The 23,722-nt window shown below is 44.1% G+C and overlaps 1 protein-coding gene across 12 annotated transcripts in view; it reads left to right on the forward strand.

Moving 5' to 3' along the window:
* The window catches only part of PPP4R4 (protein phosphatase 4 regulatory subunit 4), a 104,691-nt gene that overhangs the window by 73,877 nt on the left and 7,092 nt on the right, over positions 1–23,722 (forward strand). For 11 of the 12 annotated variants that reach the window (XM_070065569.1, XM_070065576.1, XM_070065572.1 and 8 more), the window contains 11 exons: positions 443–625; positions 5,316–5,421; positions 7,644–7,791; positions 11,685–11,829; positions 13,325–13,366; positions 13,460–13,534; positions 15,537–15,606; positions 15,933–16,019; positions 16,297–16,390; positions 17,052–17,122; positions 21,353–21,500. In XM_070065569.1, coding sequence (XP_069921670.1) covers positions 443–625; positions 5,316–5,421; positions 7,644–7,791; positions 11,685–11,829; positions 13,325–13,366; positions 13,460–13,534; positions 15,537–15,606; positions 15,933–16,019; positions 16,297–16,390; positions 17,052–17,122; positions 21,353–21,500 — 1,169 coding nt within the window. The remainder of the gene's footprint in view (positions 1–442; positions 626–5,315; positions 5,422–7,643; positions 7,792–11,684; positions 11,830–13,324; positions 13,367–13,459; positions 13,535–15,536; positions 15,607–15,932; positions 16,020–16,296; positions 16,391–17,051; positions 17,123–21,352; positions 21,501–23,722) is intronic. The other variant, XM_070065571.1, reaches the window with a different exon arrangement.

The following is a 23,722-nucleotide window of genomic DNA, read 5'->3' on the forward strand; positions in this document are numbered from 1 at the left end:
TGTATAGTTACATTATACTTACGTTAATGAATCTCTGAAGTTTATCTTCATATGTTCAGTTTTCACCTGCAGTAATGATTATCCCAAGAAGAACGAACAGTGAGGACAGAAGGGTGGGAATTGTGGAAGGTCAAAGCTTGCTGACAGCAACACGTAATCTGTTCAGCTCTGATCAGAAGAGTCCTGTGATAAGCAGTCTGATGGGGAGAATAATGAGCCCCAGTTTCTATTTCAGATTTAGTTTCCATAAATTCTACTCACTGATTCTTAAAAAACAGCTTGATTTTGCCAGATAATTATTTCCTGTCATAACTAAGATGCCTTTTAAGCTCTGAAGTGAGTGGAGTTCTCTCCTCTCCAATGTGTTACGAGAACGAGCAGTCTGAATGCTGCAGTTGAGTGACTTAATCACCATCCGCCCTTTCGATGTGTGTCTCTGCAGTTATCCTCGCTGCCCGACTTGATTCCAGCACTCACAGCTGCTGAACAGCGAGCGGCAGCCTCTTTAAAGTGGAGAACTCACGAGAAGCTGTTGCAGAAATACGCCTGTCTGCCACACGTCATATCAAGTGATCAGATTTATTACCGTTTCTTGCAGAGAATGTTCACGATCATGATGACCAATGTGAGCCCAGGACCTTTCCTCTCACCCTTTTTAACTCGTGGTTGATTTTGGGGTTGCCGGACACTGCCTGTTCTCAGTTCATTCTGTTCTGCGGGGTGGGAGGAGGTCATTTTCCCAGTCCACGGAGGAGGGAACTCGGCTTTCCCTTTGCTGCTGCACTGGTCCTCCCTTTGATCACCTCCTACCTGGCTGGAGAGGGAAGAACAGGTGGTACTCTGACTTGCCCCTTCTGGGTGCCCCAGTGGGAGTGGAAATCGACATCCTGCAGACCTGATGTTTTTCTGGAGAGGAGGTTGACAGGATCCCAGACCTTGACAGTGATTTCTACTCCAACGTGCACTATTGTCGTCCTGACAGCATCAGTGTCTCGCCTTACTCTGTTGTGTGGCCAGGGCTTGCCTTAAGCTCCTTCCTATGAGTTTGGTTCCTTTCCCTTTGTTACCTAGTGAGTGGCTTTGTAACAGACAAAACCTGTACCCAAACCGTGGATGCCCTGTTATGGATCAGGGAGAGAGGAGATGTCCAAGAACAGGGCTGTACTCAAACCTCTGCATAAGGTTAGTTGTCTACTTTTTTTCACAGAAATTTCTAGACAGGAGTTCTTAACTCATAATTCACTTACATTTAATATGACATCCTATTACCACTTTTGAAGTTTAAAAAGGTTCCAGGTAATATTTCTGTTTTACAAACTACCAAAATGTAGTTTCAACTCTCATTATTTGTTCTCAGTGAAGGGTAGATGATGAATTCTAGTAGCTTCAAAGATTTACAAAACAAAAATTAATAAAATTGGTGTTACCTACAGCTTAAGTAAAAAAGTGATAAGTCTATTTTTTATTAACTATGACTCTTACAAGTTTATTTCACATGTCAAAGTAAAAGTAAGGGATTGACCATTATAGTATAAGTGTAGCAATTATATATACCTATGTATTTATTTACTTATTTGAAAGACAGAATGACAGAGAGGGAAAGATGGACAGAGAGAAACATCTTCCATTTACTGGTTCATCCCCAAATACCTGCAATGGCCAGGTCAGGCTGGGTCAGGCTGAGGTCAGGGATCTGGAATGCCATCTGAGTCTCCTCCACGGGTGGCAGGGACACAGGTACTTGGCCATCATCCGCTGCCTCCCGGCTGCATTATCAGGAACTTGGATCAGAAGCAGAGCAGCCAGGGCTCCCATCGGGCTGATCCTGCATGTGGACATCCCAGGAGGCAGCTTAACCTGCTGCCCTACAGTGCCCACTCCCAGGTGTAACAATATGAAAAAGCAGTGTTGACAACAATAGCATCCTTGTGTATTTTACATTTAATAGCATGAATGTACCGGGTAGAACATTTTGCATAAAGTCAAACAGAATATGCGAATTTCTTTCAGCAGTTACTGACTTGAGTGCCTAGTATGTGTCAGGCACCATTCTAAGAGCTGAAGATTGAGGAGTGGCAAAACAGGCAGCATCCTGCCCTACCCAAGCTTACACTCTGCAGTAGTGATGGGGGGATCGATTGGAAGGCAGTTGGAAGTGAACACATTAACAGGTGCTCACAAGTGCTGTGCAGTCTGATCTCATTTGTTGGTCTCAGCCTAATTACTTAGAAAGGAGGCTTGTACTTAGGAAGTTAATACATAATTATTCCATATTCTTAGCTTCTCTTATCAGAAAAGAGAAATGACTAAGGATATAGAGTGTGAATGAGTGCTCTTTAGCCTGAGAGATTTTACTGTTTTCTTTTACAAGGAACTAATTCCACACTTTAAAGGGAGTGCATGATTATTATAGTGCAATTTTCAAAGAGGAGACACACATAAAAGATTTACTTTCAGGGGCTGGCACTGTGGTACAGTAGGTTGATCCTTCGCCTGTGGCGCCAGCATCCCATATGGGCGCCAGTTCAGGTCCCGGCTGCTCCTCTTCCGATCCAGCTCTCTGCTATGGCCCAAGCACTTGGGCCCCTGCACCTGCGTGGGAGACCCAGAAGAACCTCCTGTGTCCTGGCTTCTGATCAGCTCCGCTCTGGCCATTGCAGCCATTTGGAGAGTGAACCAACAGACTTTAAACTCTACCTCTCAAATAAATAAAATCTTAAAAATTTTTATTTATTTGGCCGGCACCGCGGCTCACTAGGCTAATCCTCCGCCTAGCGGCGCCGGCACACCGGGTTCTAGTCCCGGTCAGGGTGCCGGATTCTGTCCTGGTTGCCCCTCTTCCAGGCCAGCTCTCTGCTGTGGCCAGGGAGTGCAGTGGAGGATGGCCCAGGTGCTTGGGCCCTGCACCCCATGGGAGACCAGGAAAAGCACCTGGCTCCTGGCTCCTGCCATCGGATCAGCGCGGTGCGCCGGCTGCAGGCGCCAGCCGCAGCGTGCCGGCCACGGTGGCCATTGGAGGGTGAACCAACGGCAAAGGAAGACCTTTCTCTCTGTCTCTCTCTCTCTCTCACTGTCCACTCTGCCTGTCAAAAAAAATTTTTTTTTTATTTATTTTAGTTCCATACTTAAAGATTATAATATTCACTCATTTGTTGAATACAATTTATTGATTTCTTGCTAGGTAGTAAGGAGAATTTTAGATTCCAACAGAAGAGACAAAGGACTTATATTCATAGAATTTACATTGTAATGGAGACATGTACCAAAATTTGCAGTTGTCTTCAAAATCCTTTAATATCTAGATTCCCAAATGTATTTTACAGTTCTTTTATCCCATATTGAACCTTTCTAAGATCTATACCTTGCCTTTAGTTAGGTTTCTGAATTATTTTAATATGAAAGAGTTTCCGTTGTTCTACTTCTCCTTTTTTTTGTGACACTGAGTTGCGAGAGAGACTGAGCAGTCGTCCTGTAGAACACGCTAAGCCTTTCTTTGTCAGGATCCTTCTTCATGGTGTTGATTTAAGTATTCATCTAGTTCCTGTGTTTCGTGTGAACTCCACGTTTGATCTTTAGCTTAAATATCTTGAGAAGAGCACTCCGTGAGTGTGCTGTGTTTCATGTTTCATCCTATCTGGACTGTTGTCCCCCTCTCAGTGAGCTGAGAGGGCTGTGCTGGTGACGGCAGCCGCACTGCTTTGAGTTGCAGACTACTTGTTCCTGTGGCCTGCACTGTGACCTGCCGGGGATGCCTCAGCTCTGAATACCCAGTGTCTCACTGGCTCTACCATCTGCTGCTGGTTCTCGCTTGAATCAGTTATTTCATCAGAACTGGCGAAAGAGTGATGTAAAAAATTCCATCACTTCTTAGGCATTTTTGATGGCATTCTCCTGGGAAGGTATCTTTTCCTTCTTCCATGTGAGTTCTTTGATTACATTTCTTAATGTAAAGATGGAATAAATTATTAATTTTTTCACTCTGATTATAAATTCTAAGTGCTAGGAGTTGTTGCAGTAGCCACTTATAAGGTGACAAATTAATTTTTCTTTTTCCTTTACCTGTCTGTTTTTAGACTCATTTTAAAATATTAAATGATGTTTTAATAAATTGCAGTCTTTATTCTTTGTGCTCAAATGGTCACTTCTTTAAGATAGTTTTTATGTTTTTGAAATGATTACATTTATCTTAGGTTTCTAATCCAAAATAATATTGAACTTATACTATAAGACTTAATATATGTGATGTATAAAATGTACATATTTTCTATGACAAGTATGTCTGCATATGACAGTCACTCTACACAAAATGAAAGAAAGCAATATCATGCTTCTATTTAATTTGCTATCTAAAGTGTATTTTTCTTAAGCTCAGTTGTGTTTCTGATCATGTGTATTCCTTAAATTTTCTGTTCTAAATCACAGCAGATATTCTCCTTTTACATTCGACACTTTAAAAACACCAGAAGAACTAGTACCCAACAGGATAGAAATAGCTTATATAAAATATGCAGGCAATACTGTCTCAGTAATGTAAAAATTGTGTTCTATTGTACTGGAAGGATTCCCACTATAATAGTCTGTGTCTTCAGAAATGGAATATTTGTGACTTATATGTGAATGCGGATGGTGAACAGGAATTTGTGGTAGACACAAAACATTTGGTTGAAAGATTTTTGCCCAATACATGGTTTGAACTCAAACTCAGTAAAGATAAAGTATTTAATTCATTTAGAATTAAGGTTCTGTCTGGTGGTGTCACAGAAATTCAAAGAACAAAGGGGTCGGGAATATTGGTCAGAGTGATTGACATGGTGTCCTTTGGATTCCACATTTTATCATGGGCAGAGATCTCAATGATTGACATGGAGGTCGAAGAACCAGAACTAAGCCAGAGGGACTGCAGAGTGGGGGGTCTCTGGATTATTTTTGATGATACACCTGATACATGGTGTGTTCTATAAATGTTCAGTGACTGACTGACTGACCGAGTCCAGGGAATGGCCAAAAGAATGGGTGCTGAAGTGTATTTGAGGAGAATGTCACTTAAGATGAGATGACAAGGAAATAAAGAGTCAAAGCTCAATGATTTGAGCATGATGGTGCCCAATTAACTTTGTCATGTGATGTGTTGATCAACTTATCTGAACGATGTTAACGTTAAATTATGAAGACACTTCCCGGAAGATAGACGTTCAGTGACTCGACAGGCAGCAAACATTCCTCTTTTAACCAACGTAAAGTTGATTTGGTAGAGCCAATTTGTCCAAAATATATGATATTAGGCTGTAATTGTCATTCTTATTTGTTTCTTTAAGAATGTCTTACCTGTTCAAAAGGCAGCTTCACGAACTCTCTGTATTTTTCTACGATACAACCGTAAACAAGAACAGAGACAAGAGGTCATTCAAAAATTAATTGAACGTAAGTAATAATTTTTTCTTATTTTGAATTTTTATTTATTGATTTGAGAGGCACAGAGAGAGAGAGAGAGAGAGAGAGCAAGAATACTTCCTTTCACTAGTTGTCTCCCCAGACGCCTCAATGGCAGGGGCTGGTCGAGGGCCTGGCCAGACCCAAACTGGCAGCCAACAGTGTTATCCGGGTCTCCTAGTGGGTGGTAGGGATCCAGTTGCTTGAGCCACCAGTGCTGCCTTCCCAGGTTTCGCAGTCAGGAGCTGGGGCCAGGAATCTAAGCCAGGTATTCCAGTGTGGGATGGGGTGTCTCAACAACTAGGCTAAGAGCCTGCCCTGTCTCTTATTTTGAACAGAAGAAACTCATTGGCTTTAGTTAGGTGTGACTTATAGTATGTGTCATTTGTCATAAGTAATTAGGTTGATCTTGGTAAATAACTAGTACATGCCTTTATCTGACTTTTGTAGGTTAATTTTGTTTGTTTTAGGAATCTGGGTGTGGGATCAGATCCGTAATGAAAGCCTTTGATTACTTTGAGCCTTCTTTTGTGAATTTCAATACTTGAGAAGCTGAGATATGTGTACTTATGGCGGAGGCCTAATTTCTACACTGATGAAATAGGTTTGAAACTGGGCCGGCGCCGCAGCTCACTAGGCTAATTCTCTGCCTGCGGCACCGGCACCCCCAGTTCTAGTGCCAGTTGGGGCGCCAGGTTCTTGTCCCAGTTGCTCCTCTTCCAGTCCAGCTCTCTGCTGTGGCCCGGGAAGGCAGTGGAGGATGGCCCAGATCCTTGGGCCTTGCACCCGCATGGGAGACCAGGAGAAGCACCTGGTTCCTGGCTTTGGATCAGTGTGGTGCACCGGCCGCAGCGGCCACTGGGGGATAAACCAACGGAAAAAAAAGCAAGACCTTTCTTTCTGTCTCTCTCTCTCACTGTCCACCCTGCCTGTCAAAAGAAAAAAAAAAAAGAAATAGGTTTGAAACTAAAACATAAATCGAGTATTAATATAATGATTCATTTATGGTCCTGATTAACAGAATTAACAGAATGTGGGTTTTTCCTTTGGAAAGAGCTGGCAGTGCCCATGAGTATGTATGAGTGTGAATCTGGTGAGCCTTGATGTATATAATGCCTTAAGAAACCAAGTCGATTAGCAAATATAAGTTTCTTTTAATTTGTTAAGGGCTAAATCAAGGCAAAGACATTTATGTAAAATTTTAGTTCTAAAAATAGTGGCACACTACAGAAGCTTGAAAAAGTTTATGGAAACTGCACATTATCTTTTCATTTCATTTTCCATTTCATGTCATTTTTCCACAAACTTTCGAAGTCCTCTTATACTTAGTGAGTTTGTTAATTGTTGTACAACTGCTTTGACTATATGTCATAGTGTTTTTAATTAAACTCTATTATCTAGAATGGCAGGTAATAGGATTTTCTTGTTACTGGAATTTACCATTTTAAGTATGGATTGCCACTTTTAGAGCACTTTAAAAAAAAAAAACCCATGTAAGGAAATTATGTTCAGTATCCTTTAGCCTCTTTTTTTTGTAATCTACTTTGAGATTTCATTTTCTAATGGTAGGACTGACGTTTTATAATAAGTTTTATTTTGCAAAAAGGTTCTGTGTGGCTTTAAATGTTGTCTTGCTTTTGAATATTTATATGAAAAGGAGAAAATTATTCTCGAGTAATGACTGAATTATTGTCAGTAATACTGTTTACATATGACTTTTTACACTTCAAAACATTTTTAAGGCAAAAAATTAATTTGGCTATTAAAACATTTTACTAAAACAGCCCTGCCTTTGAATTCTGTGTCTATACTTGACCAGCCACGTGACTTTCACATCTCTGAATCTCAACATTCTTACCTTTTAGGAGGGATAAATGTGGGCATTTGCTTGGATTGCTTTTTAGGGTTACATGAGATAGTATGTGTAGAGTACTTAGCGCATGGTGAGTCATCAGAAGTACTAAGGTATAGTCATTCACTAGTTAAGAAGTGCATTTGGAATGAAGAGATGTTTAATAAAACTTTTTAGTGTTTTTTTAAGGCATTAATTGTTTTGGAGTTGACAGATCAGGGATGTTTCTCCTGTCTCTATTGTATTTGTGAATCAAATAGGTGGTATAAAAAAATTTGCCATGGAGTTTGTGTGTTTAATTTTGTCACATGTAATTACATGTAGGAACAATTAACTTGATAATTTTTGTTACTGTTTCTAGAACTAGGTCAAGGAAAAAGTTATTGGAATAGACTTCGATTTTTGGATACCTGTGAATTTATTATAGAGATCTTTTCCAAATCATTTTTCTGTAAATATTTCTTTCTACCTGCTATTGAACTGACACATGATCCAGTAGCAAATGTGAGGTATGTACTAGTCTAAACAAATATTCAAAACCGTGTCTTATAGACCTACTAGAGTAACTATTTATAAAATCTTTTTCTTATGCAATTAAAAAATCAAGTGAAAAGTTTATGCTTGCTTTGAAATTCCTAAGATCATTTTAAAAAAAATTGCCATATAATAGTTATACACATTTATGGGGTACAGTGTGATAATTTAATACCTATATACAATGTATAAACATCAAATCAGGGTAATTAGCATTTTCATTTCCTCAAGTATTTATTGTTGTGTTGGAAGCCTTCAAATTTTCTAGTTCTGTATAAAATTTGTAAAATAATAGGTTGTAAACGCTTTTACCCTACTGTACTGGAGAATACTGGGAATGGGAGTTTCGATAACCCACTATCTCTTTGTGTCTCCTCTTCCTACCGTCTAATGTTCCCTCTTCCACTCTGGTGATCACTGTTCTGCTCTCTCCTCTTTAAACTTCTAGGTATTAGCGAGAATATCCAGTATTTGTCTCTGTGTGCTGGCTCATCTCACTGGACATAATGGCCTCCCTGCTATCCATGGTGTAGCAAGTGACGGGATTTTATTCTTTTTCATGACCGAACAATCAGTATAACATTTGTGTGTGTCTCGTGTCTCGGTTGATGGCATATTTTGGCTATTACGAATAGTGCTGCAGTGACAGCTGAGTATTCTCAGTTGTTGAGTATTGATGGGCCTTGGAAGCACAATCTTTCAGTACTGTCTTGGATCTTCTGTCTTGTTGGGTTGAGAGCAGCAGGTGACAGCCAGATCAGCAGGTTTCAGACCCGCACGTTAGCATCAGGAGAAGGATGGCTAGATATCATTCATCGGTCTGATGCAGGCTTGTATCTTCATAGCTGGCTTGGTGAGCACCTGCCCCTTCCTGGGGCTGCACTTACTCAGAGAAGTAGCGCTGGAAGCCTGTGCTGTCTTCTGCGTTTAGCTGCCTTGGGTGTTTGAAGTCCTGTGAATGAGGCTTGGACTTCGTTAACTGTTAAATTAGATGGAACAGGCCTGAAAATGGTTTGCTTGGAAACTTTAAAAAAGTATAAATATATATTGCCATTTTTCTCTTCCAGACAAGCATACTGTTTCCATTTTTAAATTGTAAGATATACATGAAATTTACCATTTTAATAATTTATAAATGTATAGTTCAGTGGCATAAAGTACATGTGCATTAATACTTAAGAGCTACTTATTCCTTTGATAGTGGGAATTATAAACCTTCAGCCATTAGACTGTTCTAAGCTTGGTGTCTCTGTCCTGAACTTGAACTCAAATCTGCAACAGAAATGCAGTTTGAGTGAGTTGGTTAATGGCTCCCAGAGCAGCACTGTAGGGCTCCCCACTGTTTTCACATGCCAGCCAAATTTGGTTGTGTGTATGTGTGGCATATGTTCATCTTCTATAGACAACGGGCATGCATTGCAGGCAATGTGTAAAACATATTAATCTTTTAAGTAGGAGCAGCTGGTGAGGCAGTGAGCTAGTATGGCTTCATAGTCTTGCTGTTGAGATCAACACCCAGTGTGATGGAGTATCACCAAGCAGTTGAGGGAAGTAACTAGGAAGAAAGTGAAGTCGTCCCTGCTCTGATCATGTGACTAAGAGAGCAATCAGCAGCCAGATGCAGATCAATTGCATATCACTCCGTGAACCCGTGGGGCCCTGGGGGTACGAGATCGCTGTACTCCAGCTTGTCTCGGTTCTCGCGGTCCTGCCTGGGCGGCTGCCAGCCACAGGAGTGGGTCGAGCAACACCACGTACTGACTGTGTTCTGGGGCTGTGCAGGTGGAGAGGAGTCATCACAGGTGAGGGTGGTAGGATCAGGCAGGTGAGGAGGGAGGCTGCTGACCTACCCGGCTTAGGCTGAAATTCCAGGTGTGCGCTACCTGGTGTGTCGTTAGACCAGTTAAAGAAACTCTCTGTCCACCAATTTGCTTAGTGCCTGTTCATGAGGAGTTCAGAGGAATAGATACCTGAGATAACGTAAAGAATTTAGCTTACCAGGAAGGCAGAATTCTGTAATCTCGTGGGGCCAGGAATCTGTCAGAGCTGACTCAGCGTATGGCACGTGTCTGGGCCTGCTTGGGTTGTATAGAGGGAAGTGTGCATAGGCAGTTAAGTAAATGCTTAAAATTTAAATTCACTGAGTTTAGACAAAATCAAGGCTGGAAAAAGACTGCTGGTGTTCAGAGAGGTCATCGCCTCATCTTCCGGAAATGAACTTGGTTCCCCTGGGGAGCCCAGGACACCTTGACTCGGGAAAGCACACTTAGAGTGGCCTGGAGCCTGCTGGGCGAGGCCAAACCCATCGCTGCTGTCCGCAGTGTGGGCAGTCCTAGAGCAGGAACTTCTTTACTTTGTTGGTTGAATAAAAAGCTGATTCTGTGTCTATGAAGACTTCTCAACGGAAGGTTCACTGAGCCAGCATCCGGGAGACTTTAAATGGGTTTTGGCTGCCTCAGGGTTTGCAGTAGAAAAAATAATGACGTGAGAGCCCTCGTCTGGTTGAACACAGCAGCCTGGCCAGCCACCTGGCGTCCCCCTGAACCAGCCCTGGCAGGGAGGAGAGGTTTAGCTTAGCGAAGCACGTGCCCTCCACACTCCCTGGTCCTGGAGAGATCTTTGCTTTCCTGGATTTCCTGGGAGCTCCCGGCTTTCCTCAGCTCCCTTCCTTGTTCCTTGTCACTGCCCTAGACGGTGGTAGTGTCGGACTTTTCTCTCTTCTCCAACCACACGCATGGCCGTGGTGTTCTCTGTAGTCTGAGGCTTATCTACACGCTGAAGGCTCCTGGCTCTGCCTCCAGCCAGGGTCTCTGCTGTGGCCAGCAGACTCGTTGAGCCAGTTGTCCGTTTAGTATTTGCACAGAATATCTAATAGGCACTTTAGACCTCGTCTGTCCAAAATGAAGTCCTCGTCTTCCTTAGCTGCCTATGCCCCTTCTGTAGTCTTCTCCATCTCTGTCAACAGCTATTTCAAACCAGGTCAGAACCTCAACTCGCTTCTCTCCACCACCCGCCTCCAATCCCTCTGCACATCGGCTGCTTCCAGTGGCTGCTATCTCCAGCCAGTCCCCACCGCCTCCTGCGGCCACTTCCTGGCTCAGCCCACCCCCTGGCTTGCCTGAGTTTCCCCAGCTCCTTCCCCCTACGCTGTTTCTCGTCTGTCCTTGACCACCATCAGTCTAACACCAACACAGCAGTCAGGTGATGTTTTAAATGTTCAATCAGGTCATTTTACCCCTCTGCAGAGAGCTGTCTAGTGGTATCTTCTGGCCCTGAAAATAGAAGCCAGTCTCCTTCCCAAGGCCTGCTTCTTGCTACCCTCCAGTGTCTTCTGCTAGTCTCACGTCTACTCTGGGCCCAATTTGCTAATTTAGGCCAGTCGGCTAATTTGGGGTGACCTTGAGGGAGGCTCCCCCTCTGCCCCTGTGCTGTCCTCTTCCAAATACTCATATGGCTCGTCCCCCAGCTGTCTTCAGGTTGTTGCATAAAGGTCCTCTCTTCAGCGAAACCTTCATGGGCACTCTGACCACCTGCTGTCACCTGGCTCAGTCCTCCTCCGTGGGCGCTCGCTCATCTTCCTCCCCAGAGCGCCTGCCTCTGTCTGTCGGCATTTTGCTTGTTTCTCCTGCGACCCAAGTGCCATGCTAGAGAGTAAGCTCCACCAGGGCAGAGGATCCTATTGCCTTTAGTCTCGGTGGCGCCTCCACACCCAGAGTAGCGAGTGCTAGACATGGCGAAGCACTCCAGAAACGCTTGTCACATGGATACAAGAACTCAGAGACGACCTAAAACTTGACTTTTCTCTTAGCTTCCTGTTACCAGTCTGCATAGCTATTGAATTCACTCAAAGGTAAATAATTTATTGTAGAATGAAACTCTGCTACCTATTGCCCAAAGTGAAATCTACTCTGAAGATTCCTGCAGATAAGCACCTGCTTCAGCAGTTAGAAATGTGTGTGAGGAAACTCCTGTGTCAAGAGAAAGACAAAGATGTTCTGGCTATCGTGAAAAGAGTAAGTAGCGCTCTTGCCACCAAGCTGCCACCAAGCGCCCGCATGGAGACGGCGTCAGTCCAAGCTTGCCCGCTCTAGCTGGATGGGGCAGCTGTATGTTCACACGCTGGCTGGCGTAGGGCAGGTAGTGGAGGGTTCAGCAGGTGTCTCCCACAGCTGGATATGAACTAAGCTACCACTGTGGGTGGTAGAGCCCCACCAGGGAGAGCTGGCTGGGGGGTGCTCGGTCAGCACTCTTCAAGTCACAATCAGCGCTTCACCCGCCAGGCTGTGTCTGCAGGACCACAGTCCAGTGGAATGGTCAGTGAAGTCGGGAGCGTTGCGTTTCCTGGGAGCATAGCCCTGTACTTGGTGAAGCTATTTGATGTGTAGAAGCCCTCTATCTGGAAAGAGAAGTGTGTGAGTAAGGGGCAGAGCCAGAGCTAGAGTACAGATCTCTGAGTCCTACCCCTGAGTACATCTCTTTTATAATAATGGAACGTTGTATTTTATGGCTATTATTGTTCTGTTTTGTTTTAGCATGAGAAGTTATACGGATATTTTGGGATAATGGAAAATTAATGCAGTAAAAATTGGGGTTGAGATCAAACCTTAATATACTTCATAATCTTCAAAAGCTCTTTATACTAAATATATAATTCATATTTTTATAAGAGCAGATCACTTAAAAGTGATCACCTTTGTGAATCTGTGACTTTCTTAACATAGTCTTGAGCGTTTATTTGTAGTGAGAGAGATTAATTCTTAATGTGCTATAAAGTAGCTTCAGATTTCTTCTGTAGAGATCATTGTCAGATAGTATGAAGAACTTCTTAGCAGTGATTTGATAACTTAGTATTAATTTGTGTAATTTTATTTTGCTGAAATGCACATTCCTCTTCCACAGCTGAAATATCCAGAAATACTCCGTGTTGGACATCCATTTACATCTAAACACCCACATACCCCCACACAGTTATTTTTATAGATATTCCTGTTCTTATTATTAAAATAAGAAGTTTAGGTAATAGAGTTAATTCATCAAGATAGTAATCATGAGAGGGCTGTTTACTTTTCTAAGAGAACTTGTTAATTCAAGATATAATACTGACTAGTCCCATAAATAGATACAACACTGATACAATTAAATTAGTAAATTATTAACCTGCAGTGGAATATTCTGGAGTACAGCTCTTCAGTACGTTTCACACAATGACATCAATTTGTCCCATAACAATTCTGTAGTGTGATGTTTATAAAACTGAGGGACTTGCAAGAAAGATATACAGAGCTTTGGGATTAAAATGGAATAGTTGACTCTAGTCAGTTTTTCATGGAGAGTAATTCATTTAAAAATGGGATACCATATATATGTGTGTGTGTGTGTGTGTGTATGTGTGTGTGTGTGTGTGTGTATTATATATAGAACTTCCCTCTGGAAAAGGTGTCTCCTTGAGAAATTATTGTTTGATTTAATTTCATTACTTATCAGTGATGACAGCATTTTTCTCTGTAGACTGTCTTGGAGCTGGACAGAATGGAAATGTCCATGGATGCCGTAAGTAGGCTTTCTTCACCTGATGTGGAAGAGATACTTGGACACTGGTGGAAGCACATCACTAATGTTGTGCAATTTCATTCTCAACTTCAGTTTCAGAAAAAATTTTATGAGAAAGATTTGTTGGATCAAGAGAAAGAAAGAGAAGAGCTACTTCTTTTGGAAATGGTATGTTGCTTTCACATGCACACGCACACACTCCTTTCTGAAAAGTATTAACTGTGCATTGCTATTAAACTAAAAAAATTATCATTTTCAATTTTATATTATTTTATTTCTTGTTCATTGACTAAAGAAGAATCCCAGTTTCCTGAAATTTTTTATAAACTAGAAGGAGAACATATTTGAGAACCTCATTTTATTGAATCTGCAAATGTATGGTTTTGTCGGCAGAGCTGTTTCACTTTGGGAAAATTCATTGAGCTACACCCCCTAAACCCACTGGGGTTGATTTGGGCCGCTGTTGATGTAGGGGCATGTTCCGTGCTGATTTCTCTCTCTTACTGAAGTTCGATCCTTTGTCGTCATCCCACAGGCTTCTTATTTAAAGCCTGTGCGCCTCAGAGTGAACAATTTCTTTGCTCCATCTTCAGTGTCACGGTCTCTCTCTCATCTCCTTTATCTGCTGAGTCTATCCAGGGACTTGAGTTTCCAATGTGATGCTTCTGAACTTTACATTTAGTTCACACACACACACACACACGCACACACACGCACCACACACCCCATATACCTTTATATATCTAATTTCTCTGCAGAGAATTCACATGATGTGAGAGTTAAAGGTCAGAGGAAGTCCTCTGAGAAGCAAGATGCGTTATTTTATCAGTCTCCTAAGGCAAAGGTGGAGTTTGGGGTTGCTGGTGTTGGACAGTGGAGAGAGCAAGCAAACTCTGAGAAAATTTTAGGACTAAGAGACCCAAACCCGAGATAAAAATCAAGCAATAGCAAAAGACCCAAAGATGATCCTAATACTGGAACTGGTAGGCAAGGACTTTAAGATAACTGTGATTAACAGGATTAAGATAGGAGAGGGAAAGATGGAGAAAACAGGCAGTTTTGTGTTAAGCCCACCTCACCTTTTTCTGTTCGACATGTCTGTTTTCAGTTTTAGAACTACCGTTTGATTCTTTTTCACTTATCCACGTCTGTGTGGAAATTCTTGACTTGTTGATTTCCCCAGCTTTTCCACATGAGCCCTGGAAGGGACGTCCCGCTGGTGCACCGTCACCCGTGCTGGGTTGTGCAGAACGTGCTTCGTGCACTGATCTTGTCTGCTAATTCCGCAGGCACGAGGGGCTCCCAAGTTTTGGCAATATTTGGTTTTGTCAGCAGAGCTGTTTCACTTTGGGAAAATTTATTGAGCTACACACAACTTTTCTTTCTTCATGTATATTATACTCCAGTAAAACCCTTAGAAATATCCAATAGACCATTTTATTTTCTCTCAGTCTTTTTCTCATTTTTTTTTAAAAGATTCATTTATTTGTTTATTTATTTGAAACTCAGAGTTACGGAGAAGGAAAGGCAGAGAGAGAGATCTTCCATCCACTGGTTCACTCCCCAGATGGCCGCAATGGCCAGGGCTAAGCCAGGCCAAAGCCAAGAGCCAGGAGCTTCATCCAGGTTTCCCATGTGGGTAGCAGGGCCCAAGCATTTGGGCCATATTCCACTGCTTTACCAGGCAAATTAGCAGGGGCTGTATCAGAAGTGGAGCAACCAAGACTCAAACTGGTGCTCATATGGGATGCTGGCTCTGTAGGCGGTGGCTTTACCCACTGTATCACAGTGCAGGCCCTTCTCTGCCTTTTACAGAAATATACTATTTTATCTTTTAACAAATGGAAATCTAAATAACCAATAGTAATAAAATATTTTGCTGATGAGAATCAGTAAACAAAAATAAAGGCTCATTGCAACAATGATACCAAACTCATTGTCGTAGTTTGACCAATCCTGGGTCCCACAGTTTTGTAGATGGTAAAGCAGCACAAGCCTGGAAGACGTCTGAATGTTTCCATCACGGCTGTGGAGAGGAATACCTCCTTGAGACATTTTCATGAGCTGTGCTTGAATCTCTCTCTGCAGCTTAGAGTGATTTCTCATTGGAACAATTTCCTAAGTCTGTTGAAGCTGGACTTTTAATACTAAGATAATATTTTATTAACAGGAACAATTAGAAAAGGAGAAGCAACAGAGCGATGGACGGCCCGTGAGTGATAAGATCTTTGAAAAGAAACGTAAGGAGTTTTCCTGTCTTCCCCACTCACTCGTGCAGTTACTGCTTCCCTGGAAGACCTGCCGAGTTTTTAGTTTTATACGTAAATTGATTCAGTTTCTTTGATTGGTCAAAGGTGGTTTTGGAAAGTTGTCCGCTCGGTGTGGTGCAGACACTGGGATGCATGCACACAGGGTAGGGATCAGTGTTGAGGCTCAGGTCCTCCCAAAGGAGAGCTCAGAGCACAGGGTCAGCGTGCGACCGTGAAGCTGACGTTGTTCTGCCTACGTATGGAGATTAATAAGGAATTAGAGAAAACGACACATCTTAAAGCAGGGTTTATTTTAGGTAGAGACACTAAAACACCGACACAAAATCTGCCCAAGAGCATCCCTGTTTCTGCTCCTGCACCTGCTTCTAGCAACCCATCAACAAGTAAGAAATAACTTCCCTTCACGTCTCAGGAAAATGGCAGGGCTGGCGCTGTGTCGGGGAGACACGTTAGCCACGGCCCGTTCCTCGGCCCTTTAGCACGGGTGGTTTTGCTGGTTGTTAGTGGATGGCGTGGGCGCGACACTCCAGTCAGCTCAAACTGAGCAGGGAAGCTGGACCCAGACCCATCTCCGCCTGCTAGTTGTGGGGAGGAGGGATTGGGACAGCCAGGGATGAACTGAACAATTACGTTTCTTTTCTCTGCTTCTTACTTCTCTAGGCAAAGAAATCAAGAAATCCAAACTGATTCGCAGCCAGTCTTTTAACAATCACGCTTTTCAGGCGAAATATGGCAACTTAGACAAGTGTGCTAGGTACGATCTGTCAGCTACTAACTGTAACTTAAGTTTTTATCTCATAATCAAACTTGGTTACTTATGTGAAATAATTCCAGCATTACAAAATTTAGAATTAATTTTGAGGGTTTTTTGGGCCAATCATTTATCATTTTTTTCCTGTAAAGACTGTTATATTGAAAAAAAAAAAAAAGTCTACCAATAGGCATAGAAACAGAGCCTGGCACTCTTGGAAGAACACTGCTGTGACACTGTGTGACGTCACCGCGTCCGTCTGTCACTGTGGAGGCGGGGGGCGGGGTGAATCAGCTCGGTGGGCGTGGCTTCCAGGGGAGCCTGCACGTGCTCAGTGGGTGTGGGCGGCGCTTGCTGTCCTGGTGCCTTCTGCCTGTTCACCTGGCAAAGTGGTCAAGGCAGAAATCCCCCGACGATAATGAACGTCTGAGCATCAAAAGAAAAACCGCAATTCTGAGGAAGCGGGCATCTCAGGGAGTACCCCTGAGACAACGTGTCTTGGGTCGTGGCATACGGGAGACAAAGGAAGAATAAAAGCAACAAAGGTTTCCTAAGAAGTGGAGGGAAGCACTTGAAATAACTTCAACAGCCAGGGCGTAGATGGTGTAGATGGCAGATCTAGAGACGCTGCGCTGTGTTTAACGGAAACCGCGTTCTTTTCCAGTAAAAGCTCTCCAGCAGGATACACACCGTCTGCCTCAGGACTAGCAAAGACTCCCGTGCTTTCCTTAGCTGGTAAGTGCAATTTAAACTTAGAAAATCACCGAATTTAATACAATATGATTTCGTTAGAGTGACTTATTTATGTCTAGAAACTGTTTTTCCTAAGCTTATCTTTATCAAATCTTTGTGATATTAAACTTTTTCCCAGCAGTTGAAAAAATACTGGACTATACTGTTTGGTTCTCAAAGCACTGACATCTGTATTCAGTATATAGAGCAGTTCTTCAAGGCAGACGGAAATTATGAGAAACTTAACATAGTAAGAGAACAACAGAAAGTGTTGAATTAAAGTTATGATATCTTGAAGTTCTGGCTATAAATAATAAAACTAGTGATTACTTTTATCTCAGCACGACAGTGAATTCCTTGGAAGTCCTGAGAAACATTCAGGGCTTGAGAACTTTATTTACGACCAGGAGCGCCTTTGCAGCTGGCTCAGGTTGGAGCTGATGGTGCCCAGGATTCCAGCTGTCAGGGGGGTCCTCCTGTCCCGTTGCAGGCCCCTTACCCCAGCTATGGTGACCATATTTACTCATGAACTTGCAGCAATTCTGGCCAAGAAATGTCTTTTCCTAAGTCATTAGGGAAATGGATTCAGGGATGGTGTTTTAAAAATTATGTGCAATAACTTCTTTAGTTTGTACCTGAATAGTTCTTAAGTGACTTTGAGAATCAAGAGAGTGACTGGATGTGGTTTAATGCTAACTTGTATGCAACGTCTTAACTAAAAGCATGGATTTTATAAGGGTGTGCCTTTATTAAAATATTTGAAATATTCTGTCTTAAAGTTCAATACCATTTTGTGAAGTCTCTAAGTTGAATGAAAATCCTCCAGTAATATGCTTGGTGTTACTTATTACTCAGTAACGTAGATATGGAAGAAAGCGTTACTGTAGAGTTGCCCATCCCATCTTATCTATAAAGGGAAAATAGAAGCAAAATGTCAGCTTCCTTGTAGAAATGTGTAGGTCGATTCTTAACTCTACTGAGATCCAAGGAACAGGTGCAGCCAAAGCACTCTTTAAAAGAGAAACAAACTGGAAGAATTTCAGCTGCTTAATTTTGACTTGTACTAGACGATCCCAATAATCAAGGCGGTGTGGCTCAAGCTGTTAGTTGTAGTAAGTGTTTCAAAAAAGACTCCAAGATACACCAATGGTGGTAGGGCAATTTAAAAAAAGGATTTATTTATTTGAAAGGCAGAGTTATACAGAGAGAGGAAGAGACACAGAGAGAGCTCTTCCATCCACTGGTTCACTCCCCAAATGGCTACAACAGCTGGGGCTGGGCCTGACCAAAGTCAGTTGTCCAGAGCTTCTTCTAGGTCTCCCATGTAGGTGCAGCGGCCCAAGGACTTGGGCCATCCTCCGCAGTTTTCCCAGGCACATTACAGGGCGCTGGATTGGAAGTGGAGCAGCTGGGACACAAACCTGCGCCCATGTGGGATGCTGGTATTGCAGGCAGCAGCCTTACCCACTATACCACAATGCTGGCCCCAGAGAGGGTAATATTTTTTTAAAATGGTGCTGAATGGATCCCTGTACCCATGTGGGAGACCCTGAAGATGCTCCTGGCTCCTGGCTTCAGCCTGGCCCAGCCCCAGCTGTTGCAACTATTTGGGGAGTAAACTAGTGGATAGAAGCTCTCTCTCTCTCTCTCTCTCTCTCTCTCTCTCTCTGTCTCTGTCTCTCCCTCTCTCTCTGTAACTCTGCCTTTCAAATAAATAAATAAATCTTAAAAAAAACATATCCCGCCGTCACACTCCTTGTACCCAGGGGGTTTGGAGACTTGGGTCCATACAAAGTCCTGCATGTGTAGTTTTACAGCAGCTGTATTGTAGTTTAATAGCAGCTACCAAGATGTCCTTCTCTGGGAGAGCGGGTACACAGACGGGTAGTCCTGACGGCGAGGTGGGGTTCAGTACTGAATAAATGAGCCACGGAAGAAGCCAACCCGAGAGGCGACACACTTGTGCTGTCTGAGTCCAGGGTGAGGTGTACTGGCAAAGCTACAGTGGTAGACAGTACCAAGGTAGGGGTAGGCAGGGAGGGAGGGAGGGTGAGGCTGTGAGGACGCTCTGTGTGACACTGTGATGATGGACAGCCACTGCACACTTGTGGGTTGTCAAGGGTGAACCCGTGTGTAACTCAGTGCCCGTGCATCAGTTGCATCAGTTGGTGGGGGAGGCTCTGGGTGAGGAGGGGTGGGGGATCAGCATCTCTGGAGTTTCTTCCCAGTTTTGCTGTGAACATGAAACAGCTCCCCCAAATGAAGTCTGAAAAGATGGTTCTGGAACCACTGGGTAGCCATATCTTAAAAAACACCAAAACTAAAAAACTGAACCTCAATTCTATTTTTTTTAAGATTTATTTTATTTAATTGAAAGAGTTAGAGAGAGGTAGAAGCAGAAAGAGAGAGAGAAAGAGAGTGCAAGCAAGCTCCTCATCTTCTGGTTCACTCCCCAAATGGCCACAATGGGCAGAACTGAGCCGATCCAAAGCCAGGAGCCAGGAGCTTCTTCTGGGTCTCCCACACAGGTGCAGAGGCCCAAGGACTCGGGCCATCCTCCACTGCTTTCCCAGATGCATTAGCAGGGAGCGGGATTGGAAGTAGAGCAGCTGGGACACGAACCTGAGCCCTTATGGATACCAGTGTTGCAGGCCTGGGCTTTGACCCGCTGTGCCACAGCACTGGACCCTGAACCTCAATTCTAACCCTAAAGTGTACACAAAATTTACTCAAATGTATTAAATCTGAGCATAAAAACTAAAACCTCTGAAGAAAATATAGAAGGAAGACTTTGTGGTTTTGGAATAGACCAAGATTTTTCCTAACCGTGAAAGAAAAAATATGAACACATTGGACTTCTTCAAAATTTAATGCATCTTGGCTTTGAGATAGAGCATTTTAAAAAAGTCAGGGTTGGGGCCAGCGCTGTGGTACAGTAGGTTAATCCTCTGCTGCGGCACCAGCATCCCATATGGAAGCCAGTTCTAGTCCCAGCTGCTCTTCCAATCCAGCTCTCTGCTATGGCCTGGGAAAGCAGTAGAAGATGGCCCAGGTGCTTGGGTCCCTGCACCCGTGTGGGAGACCTGGAGGAAGCTCCTTGTTCCTGGCTTTGGATCAGCGCAGCTCCGGCTATTGTGGCCATTTCGGGAATGAAGCAGTGGACAGAGACCTTTCTCTCTGTCTCTCCTTCTCACTGTCTGTAACTCTAACTTTCAAATAAATAAACAAAATCTTTAAAAAAAAGTCAGGGCATAGATTGGGGAAAAATAATCCTAATACATATACCTAGAAAAGGACTTGTATCCAGAATACACAGAGAAGCCTTTGGAACTAATTAGGCAGCTAGTTATAAATTGTGCAAAAGATTTGAATAGGAACTTCGCAAAGGAAGACATACAAATAAATACATAAAAGATGTGTAGCATCACTAATCGTTAGGGGAATTCAAATGAAAAGTAACGAGGAGGAAAACACACAAGAAGGTTGCCACTTCACGTGCAGAACACGCCCAAGCTTAGGAAGGTCCACGGTATCCAGTGTGTGAGCGCGTGGAGCCACTCTCTGGAACTGCGTCATAGACACACTGGTGACCGTGTGGCCGTCTCTCCGGAAGATGAGCGTGTGCTTCACATGGCAGCCAGCAACCTGGCTCCAGGCATTTTCTGAAGAGAAGCGGAAGCATTGTCCCCATGCAGGCTTGTATGTGAATGTTCGCAACTACTTTATTCTAAGTCAAAAACTGGAAAAGAATCCAAATGTCTATCAACAGACGTCACAGACCAATAGTGTCGGTGTGTTTATACAATACCAGACAGAAGTGGAAGGGAATGAGGGGTTGGTCTGTGCAGCATGGATGAATCTCAAACTCTCTGACAAGGTGGCCTTGAAAGAATGAAAGAAGCCAGCCAAAAAGCGCACGTATCTGTGTCATCCCATGGATATAAAAGTGTAGAAGATGCAGGTGAACCCAGGGCGACATGAGGCCAATCAGTGTGGAGAAGGTGGGAGGGGCAAGAGGGTGCTAAGTCAGAGGGTGACGGGCGTGTTCCCGCTGAGGCCGCGCTGACAGCTTCATGGGGTGTCAAAGCCTTCACTGGGTGCAGTTGCCAGTTCATGAATTCCACCTTCATAAAACTGGTTCTGACTGAGGAGAAGCCGGCCGGCTGCTCGCCTTCCCTCCTGAACCAACACCTCGGGCTGTCCCGCGGCTCTGACTGCACGCTTTGCTTCCAGATGATTCATTCCGGACTCGCAGTGCCGGGAGTGTCCCGACGTCCTTTCCCCCTGCTGCTGCCCTGCCGAGTGCCTCCCGCGGGACAGGGAGCCCAGCGGACCCCAAGAGCAGCGGCGGCAAAGACGCACAGCCGCGGAAGGCCTCCCTGTGAGTAACCGGGGACCACTGAGTGCCCAGTGCGCGGGCCCGCCCAATCGACAGGTGTCTCTGATGGGGACGAGCTCTCTGTTCAAAGGGATCACCATCGCACGAGCGGTGTGAGATGTTCTGTACGTGACAAAGACCTCGGGATATCAGGGAATCCACAGCGTTTAACTGGCTCCCCCCAATGTCTGACATCTGCTCTTTCTCTGGCGAAGTGTGTGTGTGCAGTCAGAGAATTTTATCTCTGGGTAGATGTTAGGTATCATTGCATCCCTTTAAGCACCCTGCTTATAAAAATTCTCCTTTTCTTCCTTTTTATGTGTTATTCTATCTTGTTTGAATTGTTGAAGCGTTTCTTCCTGTTTGCTGAACTATTTAACAGGACAGTTCCTTAACGACCGCCGTTAAGAGGCTGCCCAAGGAATACAGGATTGACCCAGGACACATGACAGTAGCTCCAGGTTTCCTCTTTGGTATAGGACACCGAATCTTCTGATTAAGCAGAATTTAAGCAAGATTCAGATTTTCTTTTAAGCGCATTTCACTTATCGCATGGACATTTTCAAAGTTCCTCAGTTGCTGAAACTTCATGTTAGCCTCCCTTGTAGGAACTGAACTGTGTTGTAACTTCTTCTCATTTTCAGTTGGCCGTTGAGGGTATACAAAATTTAGGAATCCGTTTATTGAATGCCGCACAAGGAAAGCGTAGACTATATAATACGAAAAGTGGTAGTAGAAGAAAAAGCTAACGTCGGCCCTACAAAAAGTAGTTAATACATAGGGGGCGTGCGTGTTTCCCTTTGTATTACATGTTCAGCAGAGGAGAAGCCAGAACCACGCAAGCCCACCGCCAGCAGAGGCAGCGAGCTGGGGGTTCTGAACGACCCGGGGAGGGGGGACCCGAAACTGTGACTGTGACTGAGCAGAGACCGGACGAGGACCCTGCAGGGAGCCACGTTGATACTGTGAGGCCTCTCCTCACAGACATCACTCCCTACCCATGCAGTCATCGCCGCGACAGTGGCAGCGTGGAGGCTGCAGGTGCAGAGAGGAGAGCGCGGCCCCGCCCAGGCCGCAGTCCACAGAGGGCCCGTGGGTTCCTCGCTCCCTTCCCCAGGCGACTGAGCTGCGAGTGGGCGGTTCCCGCCGCACAAGGGCAGGCCTGGCTCAGGGCCGGCCCCGTGTCGCCCTGTCCCCTGGAGCCCGCTTCCTCTCAGCATTGCCCCGGCGAGGAATTTACCCAGCTGCTTCGGGAACGCTCTGCGCCCCACTGGTGTTTCCAGTGCCGCAGATTTCATGGCAACACGGACACCTGTTTATGCCAGCTCTTTGTTTCCTTGTGCTTCTGCGTCTGTTTTCATTGTTCAATATGGGTTTCCTTTTTATTTTATTTATTTGCTTTTTAAAAATGAGAGTTGTTACTTAAAAAAAAAAATAATGGATTTTGAGAGGCAGAGAGGAAGGGAGGGAGGGAGAGAGCGATACCTCCCACTCGCTGGTTCAGCACCTGGGACAGCCGCCATTGGGCCAGGCTGATTAAGCCGGGGGCTGGCCCCTGTTTTTCTTTTTTTTTTTTAAAGACAGAGTTTTTGAGGTGTGTGTGTAACTGGTGCTTAGAAAGCGAATCCAGAGACACTGATAACAAACCACCTCCGGTTGTGTCTGGTTTCCTGCATGCTCTGCAGCGGGAGGAGGGCTGGCACCGGCAGCCTGGGGTTGAGCTGTGACTGGGTGTGCAGTGCGTGACCACGTGCCCTGTGGTGTGCAGCTAATGCGGCCTCTCAGCCACTGGGCTGCAGCAGGTGGTTGACATCTGAATTGGTCTTGTCTTGTGCAAAGCACTAGCCACAGTTTTGAGCCATGTCGTATCCAAACAAAAATGTCCTTTTTATCGCAAATAAACCTAAGAACTGATTTCAAAAAGTATTATCTCAGTTTTCCCCAACCAAAGCAGTTCTGTGCAATACATTCTTCAGCATTAGAGACTGATGCACCTGGTACTTTCAGATCTTGCAGACTTCAGGAAGCACAGGTGTGTACTGTATATTATATCTGTGACCGGGCAAGTGATATATTTAGGCCTGTGCGACTTCTGCTATGGTGATACAAAGTTAACACTGTAGGAGAGGCTGCGTGAATTCAGTGCCATGTTAGAAGTACACAGGATTTTTGGTAACTAAAGGTAATGCCAAGTACTTTTAATGTGTAATTCATTTTTCCCTTGA

The sequence above is a fragment of the Oryctolagus cuniculus genome, chromosome 20, assembly GCF_964237555.1.
Source record: "Oryctolagus cuniculus chromosome 20, mOryCun1.1, whole genome shotgun sequence".
Classification (NCBI taxonomy): Eukaryota; Metazoa; Chordata; class Mammalia; order Lagomorpha; family Leporidae; genus Oryctolagus; species Oryctolagus cuniculus.